Source organism: Rana temporaria, chromosome 4 (assembly GCF_905171775.1).
Source record: "Rana temporaria chromosome 4, aRanTem1.1, whole genome shotgun sequence".
NCBI classification, from domain to species: domain Eukaryota; kingdom Metazoa; phylum Chordata; class Amphibia; order Anura; family Ranidae; genus Rana; species Rana temporaria.
The window spans coordinates 332,527,391-332,545,317 of NC_053492.1; the positions used below are offsets into that span (position 1 = coordinate 332,527,391).

The following is a 17,927-nucleotide window of genomic DNA, read 5'->3' on the forward strand; positions in this document are numbered from 1 at the left end:
GGAGAAGCTCAGTTTAAAAGACCTGTTAGTGTTTTCAGACAATGCCACGACCGTATGTAATGATTTAAGGCTCTGTGTCCCGTGGTGTACGATAAAGAGAATAGGATTTTTATAACAGCTTACCTGTAAAATCCTGTTTTTGGAGTACACCACGGGACACAAAGTTCCCCCCCTTCTTATGGGAACCTTATTGCTTGCTACAAAACTAAATTACTTCCCTGATGGGAGGGGTTATATGGAGGGAAACTGTCTTTGATTGGTTGTGCCAGTGTCCAATGACCTCTGGTGACCATACAACCCATTATGTAATGATTTAAGCCTTTGTGTCCTGTGGTGTACTCCTTGAATTTCAGGGAACTACTAGCTGTAGGGAAAGCTCTCCTGGCTTTGCAGGAGAAGCTCAGTTTAAAAGACCTGTTAGTGTTTTCAGACAATGCCACGACCGTATGTAATGATTTAAGGCTCTGTGTCCCGTGGTGTACGATAAAGAGAATAGGATTTTTATAACAGCTTACCTGTAAAATCCTGTTTTTGGAGTACACCACGGGACACAAAGTTCCCCCCCTTCTTATGGGAACCTTATTGCTTGCTACAAAACTAAATTACTTCCCTGATGGGAGGGGTTATATGGAGGGAAACTGTCTTTGATTGGTTGTGCCAGTGTCCAATGACCTCTGGTGACCATACAACCCATTATGTAATGATTTAAGGCTTTGTGTCCTGTGGTGTACTCCAAGAAAAGGATTGTACAGGTAAGCTGTTATAAAAATCCTATTTTTACATAATGTTCAGTCTTTTTTCATTAGCACCATAGCTTGTGGGCTATAACTTTCACAAAGACCAAATAATTTACACTGATTTGGCTTATTTTTTACCCATGATATGTAGTATAAATTTTGGGCAAAATTTATAAAGAAACATTTTTTGCTAATTTTTATAACCAAAACAAAGAAAAATATATTTGTTTACAAAATGTTAATTTTTTTCTTTTATAGCGCAAAAAAAAAAAAAAACCTAGTGGTGATCAAATACCTCCAAAAGAGAGTGCTATTTGTGGGAAAAAATACAATTTCATATGGGTACAGTGTTGCATGACTGAGTAAGGCCCCATACACACGATAGAATCCATCCGCTGAAAAATCCCAGCAAATGGGTTTCAGCGGATAGATCCTATGGTGTGTACACTCCAGCGGATCTGTTTCCGCGGATATTTCTCCCCTGGGATGGATTCCAGCAGATCGAATATTTGCTGACATGCCAAACAAATCTATCTGCTGGAATCCATCCCAACGGATGGATCCGCTGGTCTGTATAGACTCACCGGATCCATCCGTCCGAAGGGATCCCCCGCATGCGTCGTAATGATTCGACGCATGCGTGGAATTCCTTATATGACAGCGTCGCGCACGTCGCCGCGTCATAAGCGCGGCGACGGCGCGACACGTCATCGCCAGAGGATTTCGGCGCGGATTTCAATGCGATGGTGAGTACACTCCATCGCATAGAAATCCGCGGAAATCCTCGAGAGGATTTATCCGTGGAAACGGTCCGCTGGACCGTATCCGCGGATAAATCCTCCCGTGTGTATGGGGCCTTATTGTCGTCATTCAAAATGTGAGAGTACCGAAAGCTGAAAATTGGTCTGGTTAGGAAGAGGGTTTAAGTGCCCAGTGGTCAAGTGGTTAATATAATACAGGATTTATATAGTGCCAACAGTTTGCACAGCACATTACAAAATGGAGGGAGACCGTATCATTACAATTCAATACAGGAGGGATCAGAGATCCCTGCTCATCAAAGCTTAGTCTTACAAAGGGGAGTTTTACACTGATCCGCGTCAGTGATAAAGCGCCAACATTTTTAACTGCACTTTACCGTTGTTTTAGTGGCGCATTACCGTTGTTTTAGCTGCGCTTTTCGGGGGTTAAAATTGCCCTGCTTGCAGGCGAAATAGGGTTAAAAGTGCTGCTGATTTCAATGGGCAGGGGCACTTTAGTGTGTGAGCCCTCGGGTTTCACACTGGAGTGAGAGGAGAGGTGCTATTTTTAGCACTATAGTGCCTGTAAAGTGCCTCAGCGTGAAAGGGGTCTAAAGGTAATAACTGTTAGGGATGAGTTAATGGAGAAAGTAAAAGTACAATTTGTTAAAGGCAGGCTAGGCATCTTAGGGGGAATTTTACTGTTATGTATGTGCTTTTCCTAGGTGTATGACATATAAAGGTCATTATTTTAGCTGAATTTAGGTAAAAGGTTTAAAAGTTTACTAGTGATTAATCTATCTTTATTATCTCTGTGACACAGTGTTTGATGATGGAGATGAAAAAACTTTGAGAAGATCATCCCTCTGCCTAAAGGGAGAAAGGCATTTTGCAGAAAGTCAAGTGAGTATATTATTGCAACAGTGCAGAATGGTACAAAGATTGACAAATACTATAGTGCTAGGACCATATAGGCTCATATGGACTGTTTGGCCGTGTACAGACGACCAAACATGTACGATGAAACCGGGGGATTTCTGTATGGTGGCTGTACTCACCATCATACAGAAATCCGCGTGTAAACAATACGCGGGGCGTGGCCGCGCCGTGCCGCGACGAAGACGCGGCGACGTGGGCGGCCCTGCCAGTTCAATGCTTCCACGCATGCGTCGAAGTCATTCGACGCATGCGAGGGATGGCGGGCGCTCGGACATGTACGGTAGGTCTGTACAGACGACCGAACATGTCCGAGCGGACAGGATTCCAGCGGGCTGTTTTAAAACAAGTCCAGAAATATTTGCCCGCTGGAAAAAGGCCCGGCGGGCAAATGTATGCTGGAATCCTGTCCAATCGGGCCTACACACGACCGAACATGTCTGCTGAAACTGGTCCGAGGACCAGTTTCAGCAGACATGTTCGGTCGTGTGTACGGCCCATTTGTCTACAAACAAGATGGCTACTGTCAACTATATATAATAATATAGTTCCAAAATATTACTCCATCTAAGATAAACCTCCCTAAATCTATCAGAAACAAAGGGAGAAGGTAGCAGTAAAAAGATATGTACAATGGTGATTAATTCAATTTAATAGACTTTTTTGAATTGCTGGTCAATTGTTTAGTTGGGAGAAGGGCCACCTTATTGCTGATCAATATAGTACTTTTTTTGTGTTGATTCTCAATAGAAAGAAAACCCCATTACACGGAAACCTCTGGAAGAATCCCAGGTGACAAAGGCTGGCCTAGAATGTATGCAACCCATCAGCACAAAAGCAAGCAGAAATATTACAACTCAAATAAAATAGTCCACAATAGCCCTGCAGCAGCGCTACACACAAACTTGCGTTTGTAAAAAGTTCATATAAATGACATTCAGTAAAATGACAGGGATGGCTGTGATTGATCAATGGTCTTATCATAAGTGCTCCTTTCACCAAGGAATGTTCACCACGTGGTGGGATTTGTCCCCTTTAGGGGATGCCATTACCAGATATAAGATCTCAAAAAGCATTCATTACACATCCGTTCCACCGTTTCCACCGTCTATGGTTACCACCTTAACCACTTACCCCCGGACCATATTGCTGCCCAAAGACCAGAGTACTTTTTGCGATTCGGGACTGCGTCGCTTTAACAGACAATTGCGCGGTCGTGCGACGTGGCTCCCAAACAAAATTGGCGTCCTTTTTTCCCACAAATAGAGCTTTCTTTTGGTGGTATTTGATCACCTCTGCGTTTTTTATTTTTTGCGCTATAAACAAAAATAGAACGACAATTTTGAAAAAAATGAATATTTTTTACTTTTTGCTGTAATAAATATCCCCCAAAAATATATAAAAAAACATTTTTTTTCCTCAGTTTAGGCCGATACGTATTCTTCTACATATTTTTCGTAAAAAAAAATCGCAATAAGCGTTTATTGATTGGTTTGCGCAAAAGTTATAGCGTTTACAAAATAGGGGGTATTTTTATGGCATTTTTATTAATATTTTTTTTACTAGTAATGGCGGCGATCAGCGATTTTTTTTTCGGTATTGCGACATTATGGCGGACACTTCGGACATTTTTGACACATTTTTGGGACCATTGGCATTTTTATAGCGATCAGTGCTATAAAAATGCATTAGATTACTATAAAAATGCCACTGGCAGTGAAGGGGTTAACACTAGGGGGCGGGGAAGGGGTTAAGTATGCCTGGGTGTGTTCTTACTGTGGGGGGGGGGGGTGGCCTCACTAGGGGAAACACTGATCTTCTGTTCATACATTGTATGAACAGAAAATCAGCATTTCCCCTGCTGACAGGAACGAGAGCTGTGTGTTTACACACACAGCTCCCGTTCCCCGCTCTGTACCGAGCGATCGCGTGTGCCCGGCGGCGATCGCGCCCGCCGGGCACACACACGGGAGTCAGGGGCGAGCGGGGGGCGCCCCTAGTGGCAGCTAATCGGCAGGACGTCATATTACGTGCTCTCGCCTAGGAGAGCCACCTTGTGGACGTATTATGACGGTGCGGCGACGGCAAGTGGTTAACCACTTCCCTACTTTGGGTGTTTTTCAGATTTGGTGTTTACAAGACTAAAACATTTTTTTTTGCTAAAAAAATACTTAAAACCCCCAAACATTATATATATATTTTTTTCTAACACCCTAGAGAATAAAATGGCGATCATTGCAATACTTTTTGTCACACCATATTTGCGCAGCGGTCTTACAAGCGCACTTTTTTTTGAAAAAATTTACTTTTTTTAATTAAAAAATAAGACAGCAATAAATTTGGCCCAATTTTTTTATATATTGTGAAAGATAATGTTACGCCGAGTAAAATGATACCCAACATGTCACGCTTAAAAATTGCGCCCACTCGTGGCATGGCGTCAAACTTTTACCCTTAAAAATCTCGATAGGCGACGTTTAAAAAATTCTATAGGTTGCATTTTTTGAGCTACAGAGAAGGTCTAGGGCTAGAATTATTGCTCTCGCTCTAACGATCGCGGCGATACCTCACTTGTGTGGTTTGAATACCGTTTTCATATGCGGACACTACTCACGTATGCGTTCGCTTCTGCGTGCGAGCTCGACGGGACAGGGCGCTTTAAAACTTTTTTTTTTTTCTCATTTATTTTTATTAATTTTTTTTTTTTTTTACACTGGAAATTTTTTTTTTATCACTTTTATTCCTATTACAAGGAATGTAAACATCCCTTGTAATAGAAAAAAGCATGACAGGTCCTCTTAAATATGAGATCTGGGGTCAAAAAGACCTCAGATCTAATATTTAGACTTAAAAGCAAAAAAAAAAATGTAAATTTTGTCATTTAAAAAAATGACAACAAAAAAATTGTCTCTTTAAGACGCTGGGCGGGACTGACGTTTTGACATCACTTCCGCCCAGCAATGCTATGGGGACGGGTGGGGGCCATCTTGCCCCCACTCGTATTCCCACAGAGCAGGCTGATCGCACCCGATCTCCTCGGCCGCTACCGACGGCTCGGGTAAGCGGCGGAGGGCGCGGGAGAGCGGCAGGCGGGAGACGCTGGATGCGCTCTCACGCCCACCTGCGTCATACCAACGCGGCCGAGGATGCTAGCCGCGCCGGAGTGAGGGCGGAAGTGCCTCTATTCTATTGCTCTGTGCTTTATGTGCCCTATTCGCTCCCAATATGCAAAATTGTTGGGGGGGGGGGGGGGCGAAGAAACGGACAACAGACCAGAGTATAGGTATAAAACAGCGTATATCATAAAATGATGACATATAAAAAAGACATTTTAACAGACCCTTAGAAATATTTTTCTATAAACGTTAAAAATGTGAGGGCAGTTAAAATACATGTATAATGCACTCAGTAAAACTAGATAAAACACATCGTTGCAGACCAAAATCGATCGGTTATTGAATGAATGGAATTGATCGGTTTCTAAATCAATCAATTAAAAAAAATCAATTAAAAACCGAATCACAGACTGTGCTCTAACTTCACTGAAACATAGATCTCTGTATACAGAGTCATGGACCAGGGGAGGTATAAATGTTGCATATCCTCCATAGCGCCATCTAGCTGCATATAAAGATGGCGCAAGAGATAACAACATACATTCCCCATCTCCATATAAGTTATTATTGCACATAATCTAAATCACTCCAGCTTGTTGAACCCAAGGTCTGAGGATAAGTTTAAGGTTGAACCCAAGGTCAAGGGATAATGACTCCTTCCCTTCTTCATTCAGATGAAAGATTCAGCTCCTAGTACTAAAACTATATCTGCTCTAAAACCTGCAGGATGGGATAAATTGAGTGTAGTGGGCCGGCTGGGATGTGAAAGGATATATTAAATAATGATGTAATCTAAAATATTATTATTAAAATATTTAAGATTGGTAAAATAAATCACAAGGATCAGGGATGCAATCTAAAAATATTATTTTTAAAATATTTAAGATTGGTAAAAGAAATCACAAAGATCAGGCATAAGAAAGGAATAGCCATTATGTGTCACTGATAAAGCAATTGATGTCCAATTCTACATTCAAACCTTTCGGAACTAGCACATCTGTTAGGAATATCCATTTAGTTTCACGTTTGGATAGTTCACGGACTCTGTGTGAACCCCTCCAATGTTGTTCCGAGTACTCGATTCCCCAAAATTCTAAGCCGGATGGATCCTGGTTGTGCTTGAGTTTAAAATGTAACAAAACATTATGGTCCTTGAATCCTATTCTGATATTATGGATTTGTTTGGCTATCCTTATTCTTAATAATCTTTTAGTGTGTCCTATATAGAGCAGACCGCATGGGCATCGAAGCGCATACACCACAAAATTGCTATTGCATGTAATAAACTGCTTAATCTCAAACTCCTGATTTTTTTGAAGTAGAGGTGAAATTTACCAATCCCCTCTGTAGTTGTTTGACGTCTCTGCATGGTTTACACCTTCTACAAGAGAAGAAGGCATTTCTGTCCCAGAAAATGTTGGGTCTGGTTGATAAGTCTAGGACTTTTTTCACTACCAGGTCTCCATGGTTTGGGGCCTTTCTATATATAAACTGCGGTTTTGGAGGTAATACAGGCCCAGATTCACGTAGAATCGTGGCGGCGTAACGTATCGTAGATACGTTACACCGCCGCAAGTTTTCATCGCAAGTGCCTGATTCACAAAGCACTTGCGAGAAAACTTCCGCCGGCGGCCTCCAGCATAAGCCCGCGTAATTCAAAGGGGCGTGTGCCATTTAAATTAGGCGCGCTCCCGCGCCGGACCTACTGCGCATGCTCCCTTTTGAATTTCCCGCCGTGCTTTGCGCGAAGTGACGTCATTTTTTCGAACGGCGATGTGCGTAGCGTACTTCCGTATTCCCGGACGTCTTACGCAAGAAGGAAATTTTTTTACATTTCGACGCGGGAACGACGGCCATACTTTATACAGCACATACGTGTGCTGTGTAAAGTTAGGGCACCTAAAACGACGACTAACTTTGCGACGGGAAACTAGACTAGCAGCAACGTAGCGAACGCAAAAAAACGTTGTGGATCGCCGTAACTACTAATTTGCATACCTGACGCTGGTTTACGACGCAAACTCCCCCCAGCGGCGGCCGCGGTATTGCATCCTAAGATCCGACAGTGTAAAACAATTACACCTGTCGTATCTAAGGGATATCTATGCGTAACTGATTCTATGAATCAGTCGCATAGATACTCTGAGAGATACGACGGAGTATCTGAGATACTCCGTCGTATCTCGGCTGTGAATCTGGCCCACAGTGCCTAATTTTTTATCCAGTAATAGGATGTGCCAGTGTTGGTTTCAAAATAGCCTCCATTGGGTGTGGAATTGCGAGATAAATCCCCATTCTTTGGAGTTCTTGACTATGGGCATTGATTCAATTTTTTATTTTTATTTTAGACATACATCTCTAGGTACTGCTTCTACCTCTTCTACTATTTTATTCAGAACGTGTGGATTGTAGCCTTTTGCTTCAAACCTCTCTGTCAGAACTTTTGATTGAGTGAGAAAGTTGCTGGTCTCAGAGCAATTGCGTTTCACTCTCATGATTTGTCCTTTTGGGATATTCCTGAGCCATTGAGGATGGTGTCCACTCGTAATTGGTAGATAGCTGTTCCTATCAGTAGGTTTGATGAACACTTTGGTCTCCAGTTTGTTATTCTGCCGATATATGGTTACATCAAGGAAATTGATCGTCTCACTGTGCCACTCCGATGTTAGCCTGATCTTATTGGTATTGATATTTAAAACCTTTAAAAATTCTTGTAGGGAGTCTTCTGAGCCCGCCCAGATAAAAAATAGGTCATAGATGAATCGTTTGTAAAAAAATCAACTCAGCCTTCATTTCATTAAAAATCATCTTATCCTCCCACTCGGCCATAAAAAGGTTTGCAATGCTGGGAGCAAACTTTGCTCCCATTGTAACTCCTCTCTGCTGTATGTAGAATTTATTACAATACCAAAAATAGTTATGTGATAGGCAGAAGTTTAAGGCATGGCCAATAAAAACTTTCTGGTTGTGGAGCAGGTCACCCCTTTGGCTCAAGGCCCAATTTAGGGCTAACAAGACATCATCATGTTGTATAATAGAATATAAAGCAGAAAAATCAGCTGTGACCAATAGGACATTCTGTCCTTCTTCTAAAGTGACACTGTGCAGACAATTAAGAAAGTCTTTGTTGTCTTTCAGATACTACGGTGTCATTCCTACACTTTTTTTAGGAACTTATCCAAATATTGCCCCATTCTTGATGCAATTGAATCAATACTGTTTACAATTGTTCTGGTTGGTGGATTCGTTGGATTTTTATGACTCTTCGGTAATGTATATATAGTGGGAATTTTACTACTAGTGGGTACCAGAAAATTTGCCTCTTTCTTAGTGAGCACTCCTAAAGGAGGCTCCTAATCCCACAAGTACTTCCAATTGATCTCTATATGCTTGTGTTGGGGCATGATCAAATAATCTGTAGGTTGCTTCATCCAATAACATTTCCATAATCTGTCTGTGATAAAAATTATTTGGGGAGTATGACCATTCCACCCCTCTTATCAGATGGTCTTATGATTATGTCCATTCGTTTTTCCAATAGCTCTATTCCATCCTGGATGTGCTTTAAACTCAAGTTTTTCTTGGGTTTTATATGGTTTAAATCACGTAAAACCAAACACACAAAAAAAGAAGATAAAGAAGTATCACAGGAATATGAGAGATTACAAAGCCACAGTGTTGTAAGTAACGGCGTTAAAATAAACACTGTTACCTAACGATGCCCCTTTTGAGGGTAACAAGTAATATACCAGATTACTCTTCCCCTCGCGGTAATGCCATCCCCATTACTTGGGCGGCGTTACCGCAATTACACGTACCGGTGTCAGAAGCCGTCGCCCATCCATTGTTAAAAAAGCCCGCCTCCTCCTCTGACTGTTCTGTGATAGGTTGAACACTAATTTTCCCAGCAGCCTCTGTTTAGTGTTCAGCCTATCAAAGGCTCCCACAGCACATCCACATTGGTCGGCAGCAGCCTATCATCTCGGCTCACTCCAAGCCTCGTTCCCGCTCCACTGCCCTGATTGGTTGAGACGTCCCGACCAGGAAGCCACCAGCGCACACGAGTTTGGAGCTCCAACGTATACCGTCGAGCCCCTCCACAGCTCCGGTTCCACCACCCTACAGTTCCCGCTGACCATCCGTCACCTTTGGTTCAGGTAAGACTGTCATAGCAGGGACGTGCTGTTTTTGGGCTTCACACGCCCCCCTCCCTGCCAGTAGAGCTGTGCCTGTGGGTTTATGTGCAGCAGATTGTAATGCTGTTTGACTGTGTCCTTTTTCATCACCACACAGATGTTAGCTGGCGATTTGTATTCTCCTTATCACGGAGGACTGTTGGCATTTTAAGTGTTTCAGTGCAATAAACTTCACATCTTTTTCATCATTGCTTGAACCTCACTGTGCCTGTAACATGCCTCACTGTGCCTGTAACATGTCTCACTGTGCCTGTAACATGTCTCACTGTGCCTGTAACATGTCTCACTGTGCCTGTAACATGTCTCACTGTGCCTGTAACATGCCTCACTGTGCCTGTAACATGCCTCACTGTGCCTGTAACATGCCTCACTGTGCCTGTAACATGTCTCACTGTGCCTGTAACATGTCTCACTGTGCCTGTAACATGTCTCACTGTGCCTGTAACATGTCTCACTGTGCCTGTAACATGTCTCACTGTGCCTGTAACATGTCTCACTGTGCCTGTAACATGTCTCACTGTGCCTGTAACATGCCTCACTGTGCCTGTAACATGCCTCACTGTGCCTGTAAGTTACAGGCACAGTGAGGCATGTTACAGGCACAGTGAGGCATGTTACATGCACAGTGAGGCATGTTTACAGATGGCACAGTGTCGTCTTATACGCCGGCAAAAAAAAAGTCAGTTACTTTGCTGAGTAACTAATTACTTTGCCAATGAAGTAACTGAGTCACTAACTCAATTACTTTTTCGGTCAAGTAATTTGTAACTGTAATTAATTATTTTCTTAAAGGAAGATGAGCAACACTGCAAAGCCAACCTATTTTTTATCTGGGCGGGCTCAGAAGACTCCCTACAAGAATTTTTAAAGGTTTTAAATATCAATAAGATCAGGCTAACATCGGAGTGGCACAGTGAGGCGATCAATTTCCTCGATGTAACCATATATCGGCAGAATAACAAACTGGAGACCAAAGTGTTCTTCAAACCTACTGATAGGAACAGCTATCTACCAATTACGAGTGGACACCATCCTCAATGGCTCAGGAATATCCCAAAAGGACAAATCATGAGAGTGAAACGCAATTGCTCTGAGACCAGCAACTTCCTCACTCAATCAAAAGTTCTGACAGAGAGGTTTGAAGCAAAAGGCTACAATCCACAAGTTTTGAATAAAATAGTAGAAGAGGTAGAAGCAATACCTAGAGATGTATGTCTAAAATAAAAATAAAAAATTGAATCAATGCCCATAGACAAGAACTCCAAAGAATGGGGATTTATCTCGCAATTCCACACCCAATGCAAAGAAGTGGAGGCTATTTTCAACCAACACTGGCACATCCTATTACTGGATAAAAAATTAGGCACTGTATTACCACCAAAACCGTAGTTTATATATAGAAAGGCCCCAAACCATGGCGACCTGGTAGTGAAAAAAGTCCTAGACTTACTAACCAAACCCAACACATTCTGGGACAGAAATTGCTTTTTCTCTTGTAGAAGGTGTAAACCATGCAGAGAAGTCAAACAACTACAGAGGGGATTGGTAAATTTCACCTCTACTTCAAATAATGAGGAGTTTGAGATTAAGCAGTTTATTACATGCAATAGCAATTTTGTGGTGTATGCGCTTCGATGCCCATGCGGTCTGCTCTATATAGGACACACTAAAAGATTATTAAGAATAAGGATAGCCGAACATATCCATAATATCAGAATAGGATTCAAGAACCATAATGTTTTGTTACATTTTAAACTCAAGCACAACCAGGATCCATCCGGCTTAGAATTTTGGGGAATCGAGCACTTGGAACAACATTGGAGGGGTTCACACAGAGTCCGTGAACTATCCAAACGTGAAACTAAATGGATATTCCTAACAGATGTGCTAGTTCCGAAAGGTTTGAATGTAGAATTGGACATTAATTGCTTTATCAGTGAAACATAACGGCTATTCCTTTCTTATCCCTGATCTTTGTGATTTCTTTTACCAATCTTAAATATTTTAAAAATAATATTTAGATTGCATCATTATTTAATATATCCTGTCACATCCCAGCCGGCCCACTACACTCAATTTATCCCAGCCTGCAGGTTTTAGAGCAGATATAGTTTTAGTACTAGGAGCTGAATCTTTCATCTGAATGAAGAAGGAAAGGAGCCATTATCCTTTGACCTTGGGTTCAACCTTAAACTTATCCTCAGACCTTGGGTTCAACAAGTTGGAGTGATTTAGATTATGTGCAATAATAACTTATGTGGAGATGGGGAATGTATGTTGCTATCTCTTGCGCCATCTTTATATGCAGCTAGATGGCGCTATGGAGGATATGCAACATTTATACCTCCCCTGGTCCATGACTCTGTATACAGAGATCTATGTTTCAGGGAAGTTAGAGCACAGTCTGTGATTCGGTTTTAAATTGATTGATTTAGTAACCGATCGATTCCATTCATTCAATAAGCGATCGTTTTTGGTCTGCAATGATGTGTTTTATCTAGTTTTACCGAGTGCATTTATTATACATGTATTTTAACTGCCCTCGCATTTTTTAACGTTTATAGAAAAGTATTTCTAAGGGTCTGTTTAAATGTCTTTTTTATATGTCATAATTTTATGTAAACAAGGCAATTCCCCGTTCTGTCTAGTGACATGTCGGATCTTCTGTTCCCAGGCGTCGGGGACAGTAGTTTCTGTCATGTCCTAGGTAGTCCAACCCCCCTACAGTTATAACACACTCAGGGAACACAGTTAACCACTTGATCGCCCCCTAGTGTTAACCCCTTCAATGACAGTGACATTTATATGGTAATCAGTGGCTATTTTTAGCTCTGATCACTGTATAAATGTCAATGGTTCCAAAAAAGTGTCAAAAGTTTCCGATCTGCCTGCCACACTGTGGCAGCCCTTTTAAAAATCGCAGATCGCCACCATTACTAGTAAAAAAAAAAAGAATTTATAATAAAAATGCCATCAATCTATTCCCTATTTTGTAAGCACTATAACATTTGTGCAAGCCAATCAATATATGCTTATTGCGATTTTTTTTCCCCAAATATATAGAAGAATACATATTGGCCTAAACTTTTTTTTGGGATATTTATTATAGCAAAAAGTAAAAAATATAGTTTCTTTCAAAATGTACACTTTTTTTGTTTATAACACAAAATATCTGATGGGTTACAGTGAGGGGAAAAAAGTATTTGATCCTCTGCTGACTTTGTAGGTTTGCCCACTGAGAAAGAAATGATCAGTCATAATTTTCATGGTAGGTTTATTTTAACAGTAAGAGACAGAATAACACAAATAATCCAGACAAATGTATTCAGAAAAGTTATACGTTTTAATGAGTGAAATAAGTATTTGACACCTTCGCAAAATATGACTTAGTACTTTGTGGCAAAACCCTGGTTGCCAATCACAGAGGTCAGACGTTTCTTGTAGTTGGCCACCAGGTTTTTTCACATGTTTCGAGGGATTTTGTCCGACTGCTCTTTGCAGATCCTCTCCAAGTCATTGAGGTTTTGACGCTGACATTTGGTAACTCGAACCTTCAGCTCCCTTCACACACATTCTATGGCAGCAATGGCTAGTCTTGGCCATAGTGGAGAGATTGGAATCTGATTGCTTCTGCGAACAGCTGTCCTATATACAGGTAACAAGCTGAGATTAGAAGCACTCCCTTTAAGAGAGTGCTCCTAATCTCAGCTTGTTATCTGTATAGAAGACATCTGGGGGTCAAATAAATATTTCACTCTTTAAAATGCAAATAAATGTATACCTTTATTTTTTCAAATGTGTTTTTTTCTGGACATTTTTGTTATTCTGTCTTTCACTGTTAAAATAAACCTGACATTAAAATTATAGACTGATCATTTCTTTGTCAGTGGGTAAACGTACAAAATCAACAGGTTTAAACATAGATCCAGTGGTATTATGCCAGTCATTAAAGAGTCCCTAAAATGTAAAAACAATGGCCTGTAAATGACAATGTTCTGAGGACCCGTGGGTGTATGCCATTTGGTTCAGGTACCTTATTCACCTTTAGTCTGTCTAAATATATCTGGACCATATCAGTTTTTAGCCATAGTAATTCATTTGTGGCTATGTCAATATCATCCCCATTATGGACCTGAGCTCTGCCATGCTCCTTTGTATACACAGAGCTGAAGAAGGTGTTTCATTTGTAAAGGGCCTACTTTCTCAGACCTGACCTTTTTACTATTAATATATTTGAATAATTTTTTAGGGTTTGTCCTACTCTTTTGCAATATATTGTTTGTTTAAAATTTTTGCAGCCTTGATTTATTTTTTACATTATCAGTTATATTCATAGTTCAGGGCTCGACAAATCCCGGTCGCCAGGTCGCCATGGCGACTAGAAATAGGGTCCTGGCGACTTGGCTTGGAAGGGGGGCAACAAAAAAAACAGTTATTGCCACCAGATGTGTAAGCTGGTGCCATCTGGTGGTGGCCGTTGGTATTACAAGTTAAGCATTACAAGTTAAACAGCAATTCTAATGTCATTTTTCACTATTTTCACTGCCATCTTCTTCCCTCTAATTAGAACCCCCAAACAATATATATATTTTTTATCCTAACACCCTACAGAATAAAATGGTGATCGTTGCAATACTTTCTGTCATGCCGTATTTGCGCAGGACAACAGTAAAGTTATCCCCATTTTTTTTTTTATATTATGAAAGATAATGTTACGCCGAGTAAATTCATACCCAACATGTCACGCTTCAAAATTGCGTCCGCTCGTGGAATGCCGACAAACTTTTACCCTTTAAAATCTTCATAGGCGACGTTTAAAAAAATCTACAGGTTGCATGTTTTGAGTTACAGAGGAGGTCTAGGGCTAGAATTATTGCTCTCGCTATACCAATCGCGGCGATACCTCACATGTGTGGTTTGAACACCGTTTACATATGCGGGCGCTGCTCGCGTATGTGTTCGCTTCTGCGCGCAAACTCGTCGGGACGGGGTGCGTTTTCTGGCTCCTAACTTTTTTAGCTGGCTCCTAGATTCCAAGCAAATTTGTCAAACCCTGTCATAGTTACATAGTAGGTAAGGTTGAATACAAATAATAATCCATCCAGTTCAACCTATATAGGTGTATGTGTCAGTGTCGGTAATTATTTCCCATATCCCTGAATGTTGTGTTCTTTTTTTTTTTCACAAGAAAGAAGGTTGTGTTCTTTAACTACTTGCCGACCGCGCACCGTCATTATACGGCGGCAGGTCGGCTCTCCTGGGCGAGAGCCCGTAGCTATACGGCGGCTCTTTGAGCGGCCACTAGGGGGAAGCGCGTGCGCGCGCCCCCCGCTCGCCCCGACTCCCGTGCGTGTGCCCGGCGGGCTCGATCGCCGCCGGGCACCCGCGATTGCTCGTTACAGAGCGGGGATGGGGAGCTGTGTGTGTAAACACACAGCTCTTGGTCCTGTCAGGGGGGGAAATGCTGATCTTCTGTTCATACAATGTAACAGAGGATCAGTGTTTCCCCTAGTGAGGCCACCCCCCCCACAGTAAGAACACACCCAGGGACATACTTAACCCCTTCCCCGCCCCCTAGTGTTAACCCCTTCACTGCCAGTGGCATTTTTATAGTAATCCAATGCATTTTTATAGCACTGATCGCTATAAAAATGCCAATGGTCCCAAAAATGTGTCAAAAGTGTCGCAGTACTGAAAGAAAATCGCTGATCGCCGCCATTACTAGTAAAAAAAATATATTAATAAAAATGCCATAAAAATACCCCCTATTTTGTAAACGCTATAACTTTTGCGCAAACCAATCAATAAACGCTTATTGCGATTTTTTTTTACGAAAAATATGTAGAAGAATATGTATCGGCCTAAACTGAGGAAAAAAATGTTTTTTTATATATTTTTGGGGGATATTTATTACAGCAAAAAGTTAAAAATATTCTTTTTTTTCAAAATTGTCGCTCTATTTTTGTTTATAGCGCAAAAAAAAAAAACGCAGAGGTGATCAAATACCACCAAAAGAAAGCTCTATTTGTGGGAAAAAAAGGACGCCAATTTTGTTTGGGAGCCACATCGCACGACCGCGCAATTGTCAGTTAAAGCGGCACAGTCCCGAATCGCAAAAAGTGCTCTGGTCTTTGGGCAGCAATATAGTCCGGGGGTTAAGTGGTTAAGATGCACATCCAAGAGTCTTTTAAAAATATCAATACTCCCCGCTGACACCACAAATTATGAAAGAGAGTTCCACATCCCTGTCACCCTGCCAGTGAAAAATCCCCTGCACAGCTTAAAGGAGTTGTAAAGGAAAAAAAATGTTTTGCTGAAATGACTGTTTACAGGGTATAGAGACATAATAGTTAACTGATTCCTTTTAAAAATGATAAAAATCAATCATATAATGTACCTGCAGTTGCAGTTCTTTTTTTTGCATGTTACCTGCTTCTCTGCTGCACAGAGCCAATACAGGGCAGTGATGGTTTGGAAAATGAAACTGATTGGTGTTGAGGGGTTTTACACAGTAATCACACCTCCTTGATTAGTGACCACAGAGAGAAAGCTCCGATGACTTTTTTCATCAGGAAACAGACAACCAGGAAGTGTTCAGAACAGAGAAGGATTAGAGCAAAAACGAACAATGAGGACATGAAACCAGGACTGCAGTAAGGTAAAGGATGCTATTTAGCTAAAAAAAAAATCCTTTAGTGACCCTTTAAGGTTAAACTGCTTCTCCTCCAATCTCATTGTGTGGCCCCCTGTCCTCTTACACTCCCTGATACTGAATCGTTTTTCTCCTATGCTGGGATCACCATTAAGGTATTTGTAAATTGCTATCATGTCCCCTCTCAAGCATCTCTTCTCCAGCAAGAATAACATTAGTACTTGTAGCAGTTCCTCGTAATTCATTTTGTTGCCCCCTTTGGGCTCACTCCAGTACATCCCTTCTGAGGACTGGTGACCAGAACTGGACAGAATACTCCAGATGTGGCCTAACCAGAGTTTTATAAAGTGGCAGGGTTGTGGTTTTATCTCTGGAGTATATCCCTTTTTTTCTACATGCTAATATTCTGCCGACTTTAGTAGCTGCAGCTTGACATTGCATGCTATTGCTCAGTCTGTCTTCTATTAGGACCCCCAGATCTTTATCCATCCTTGATTCCCCTAGAGGTCCTCCCCTAGAGAGTAGTTTTACGTTTGTTTTTAACCCCCATGTGCATTACCTTGCATTTCTCCACATTAAACCTCAATTGCCATGTAGTTGCCCACCCCATTATTTGGTTCAGGTCATTCTGTAAAATTTCTATATTCTGATGTGAAGTTATTGCCCTGCTTATTTTAGTTTTTTCTTCAAAAACTGAGATTAAGCTATGTATCCATCCTCTATTTCATTTATGAATAACTAAAACCAAAGTGGTCCCAAGACAGAGCCTTGAAGTTACCCCACTTACCACTTCAGACCAGTCTGAGTACACATTATTTATCATTACCTTTTGGACACGCCCCTGTAACCAGTTTTCTATCCAAGAACAAACATTATAGTTCATGCCTGCATACCTCGCTTGTAGATTTAAAGGAGCAGTAAAGGAAAACATTTTTTTTTATGAAATGACTGTTTACAGGGTATAGAGACATAATAGTTAACTGATTCCTTTTAAAAATGATTAAAAATAGATACAAATCAATCATATAATGTGCCTGCAGTTTAGTTTTGTTTTTAAACTAGTTTCATGTTTCTGTGAAGTACAGAGACACACAGAACAAAAACAAACAAACACAGGGCAGTGTTTGTTTTTAAAATGAATCTGAGGAGTTTTAGACACACAGTAATCACACCTTCTTGATCATGGACCACAGTGAGAAGCTCGCATGAGTTTTTTCATAAGGAGCCAGACAAGCAGGAAGTGTGGAGATCAGAGAAGGATTACAGCTACTTCAAAGCAAACACGAACAATGAGGACATGAAACCAGGACTGCAGTAAGGTAAAGGAAGCTCTTTAGCTAAAAAAAAAATCCTTTAGTGACCCTTTAAGTGGGAACTGGGCAGCTGTATGGAACTCCTTTCCATAATCCAGATTCACCACATCTACAGGCCTCCCTCTAGATAGCAGCACACTATCTCGTAGAATATTAGTAGATTGGTCTGGCAAGAACAGCCCTCCGTAAACCCATGCTTGCCTTCTCTGTGATTACTGCTAGTAAGATACTGTTTTC

At 41.2% G+C, this 17,927-nt stretch overlaps 1 protein-coding gene across 2 annotated transcripts in view; it reads left to right on the top strand.

Annotated features, from left to right (window-relative positions):
- The window catches only part of ARID4B (AT-rich interaction domain 4B), an 897,525-nt gene that overhangs the window by 278,432 nt on the left and 601,166 nt on the right, over positions 1–17,927 (top strand). For both annotated transcript variants that reach the window (XM_040350731.1, XM_040350732.1), the window contains exon 6: positions 2,301–2,380. In XM_040350731.1, the coding sequence (XP_040206665.1) occupies positions 2,301–2,380 (80 nt within the window). The remainder of the gene's footprint in view (positions 1–2,300; positions 2,381–17,927) is intronic.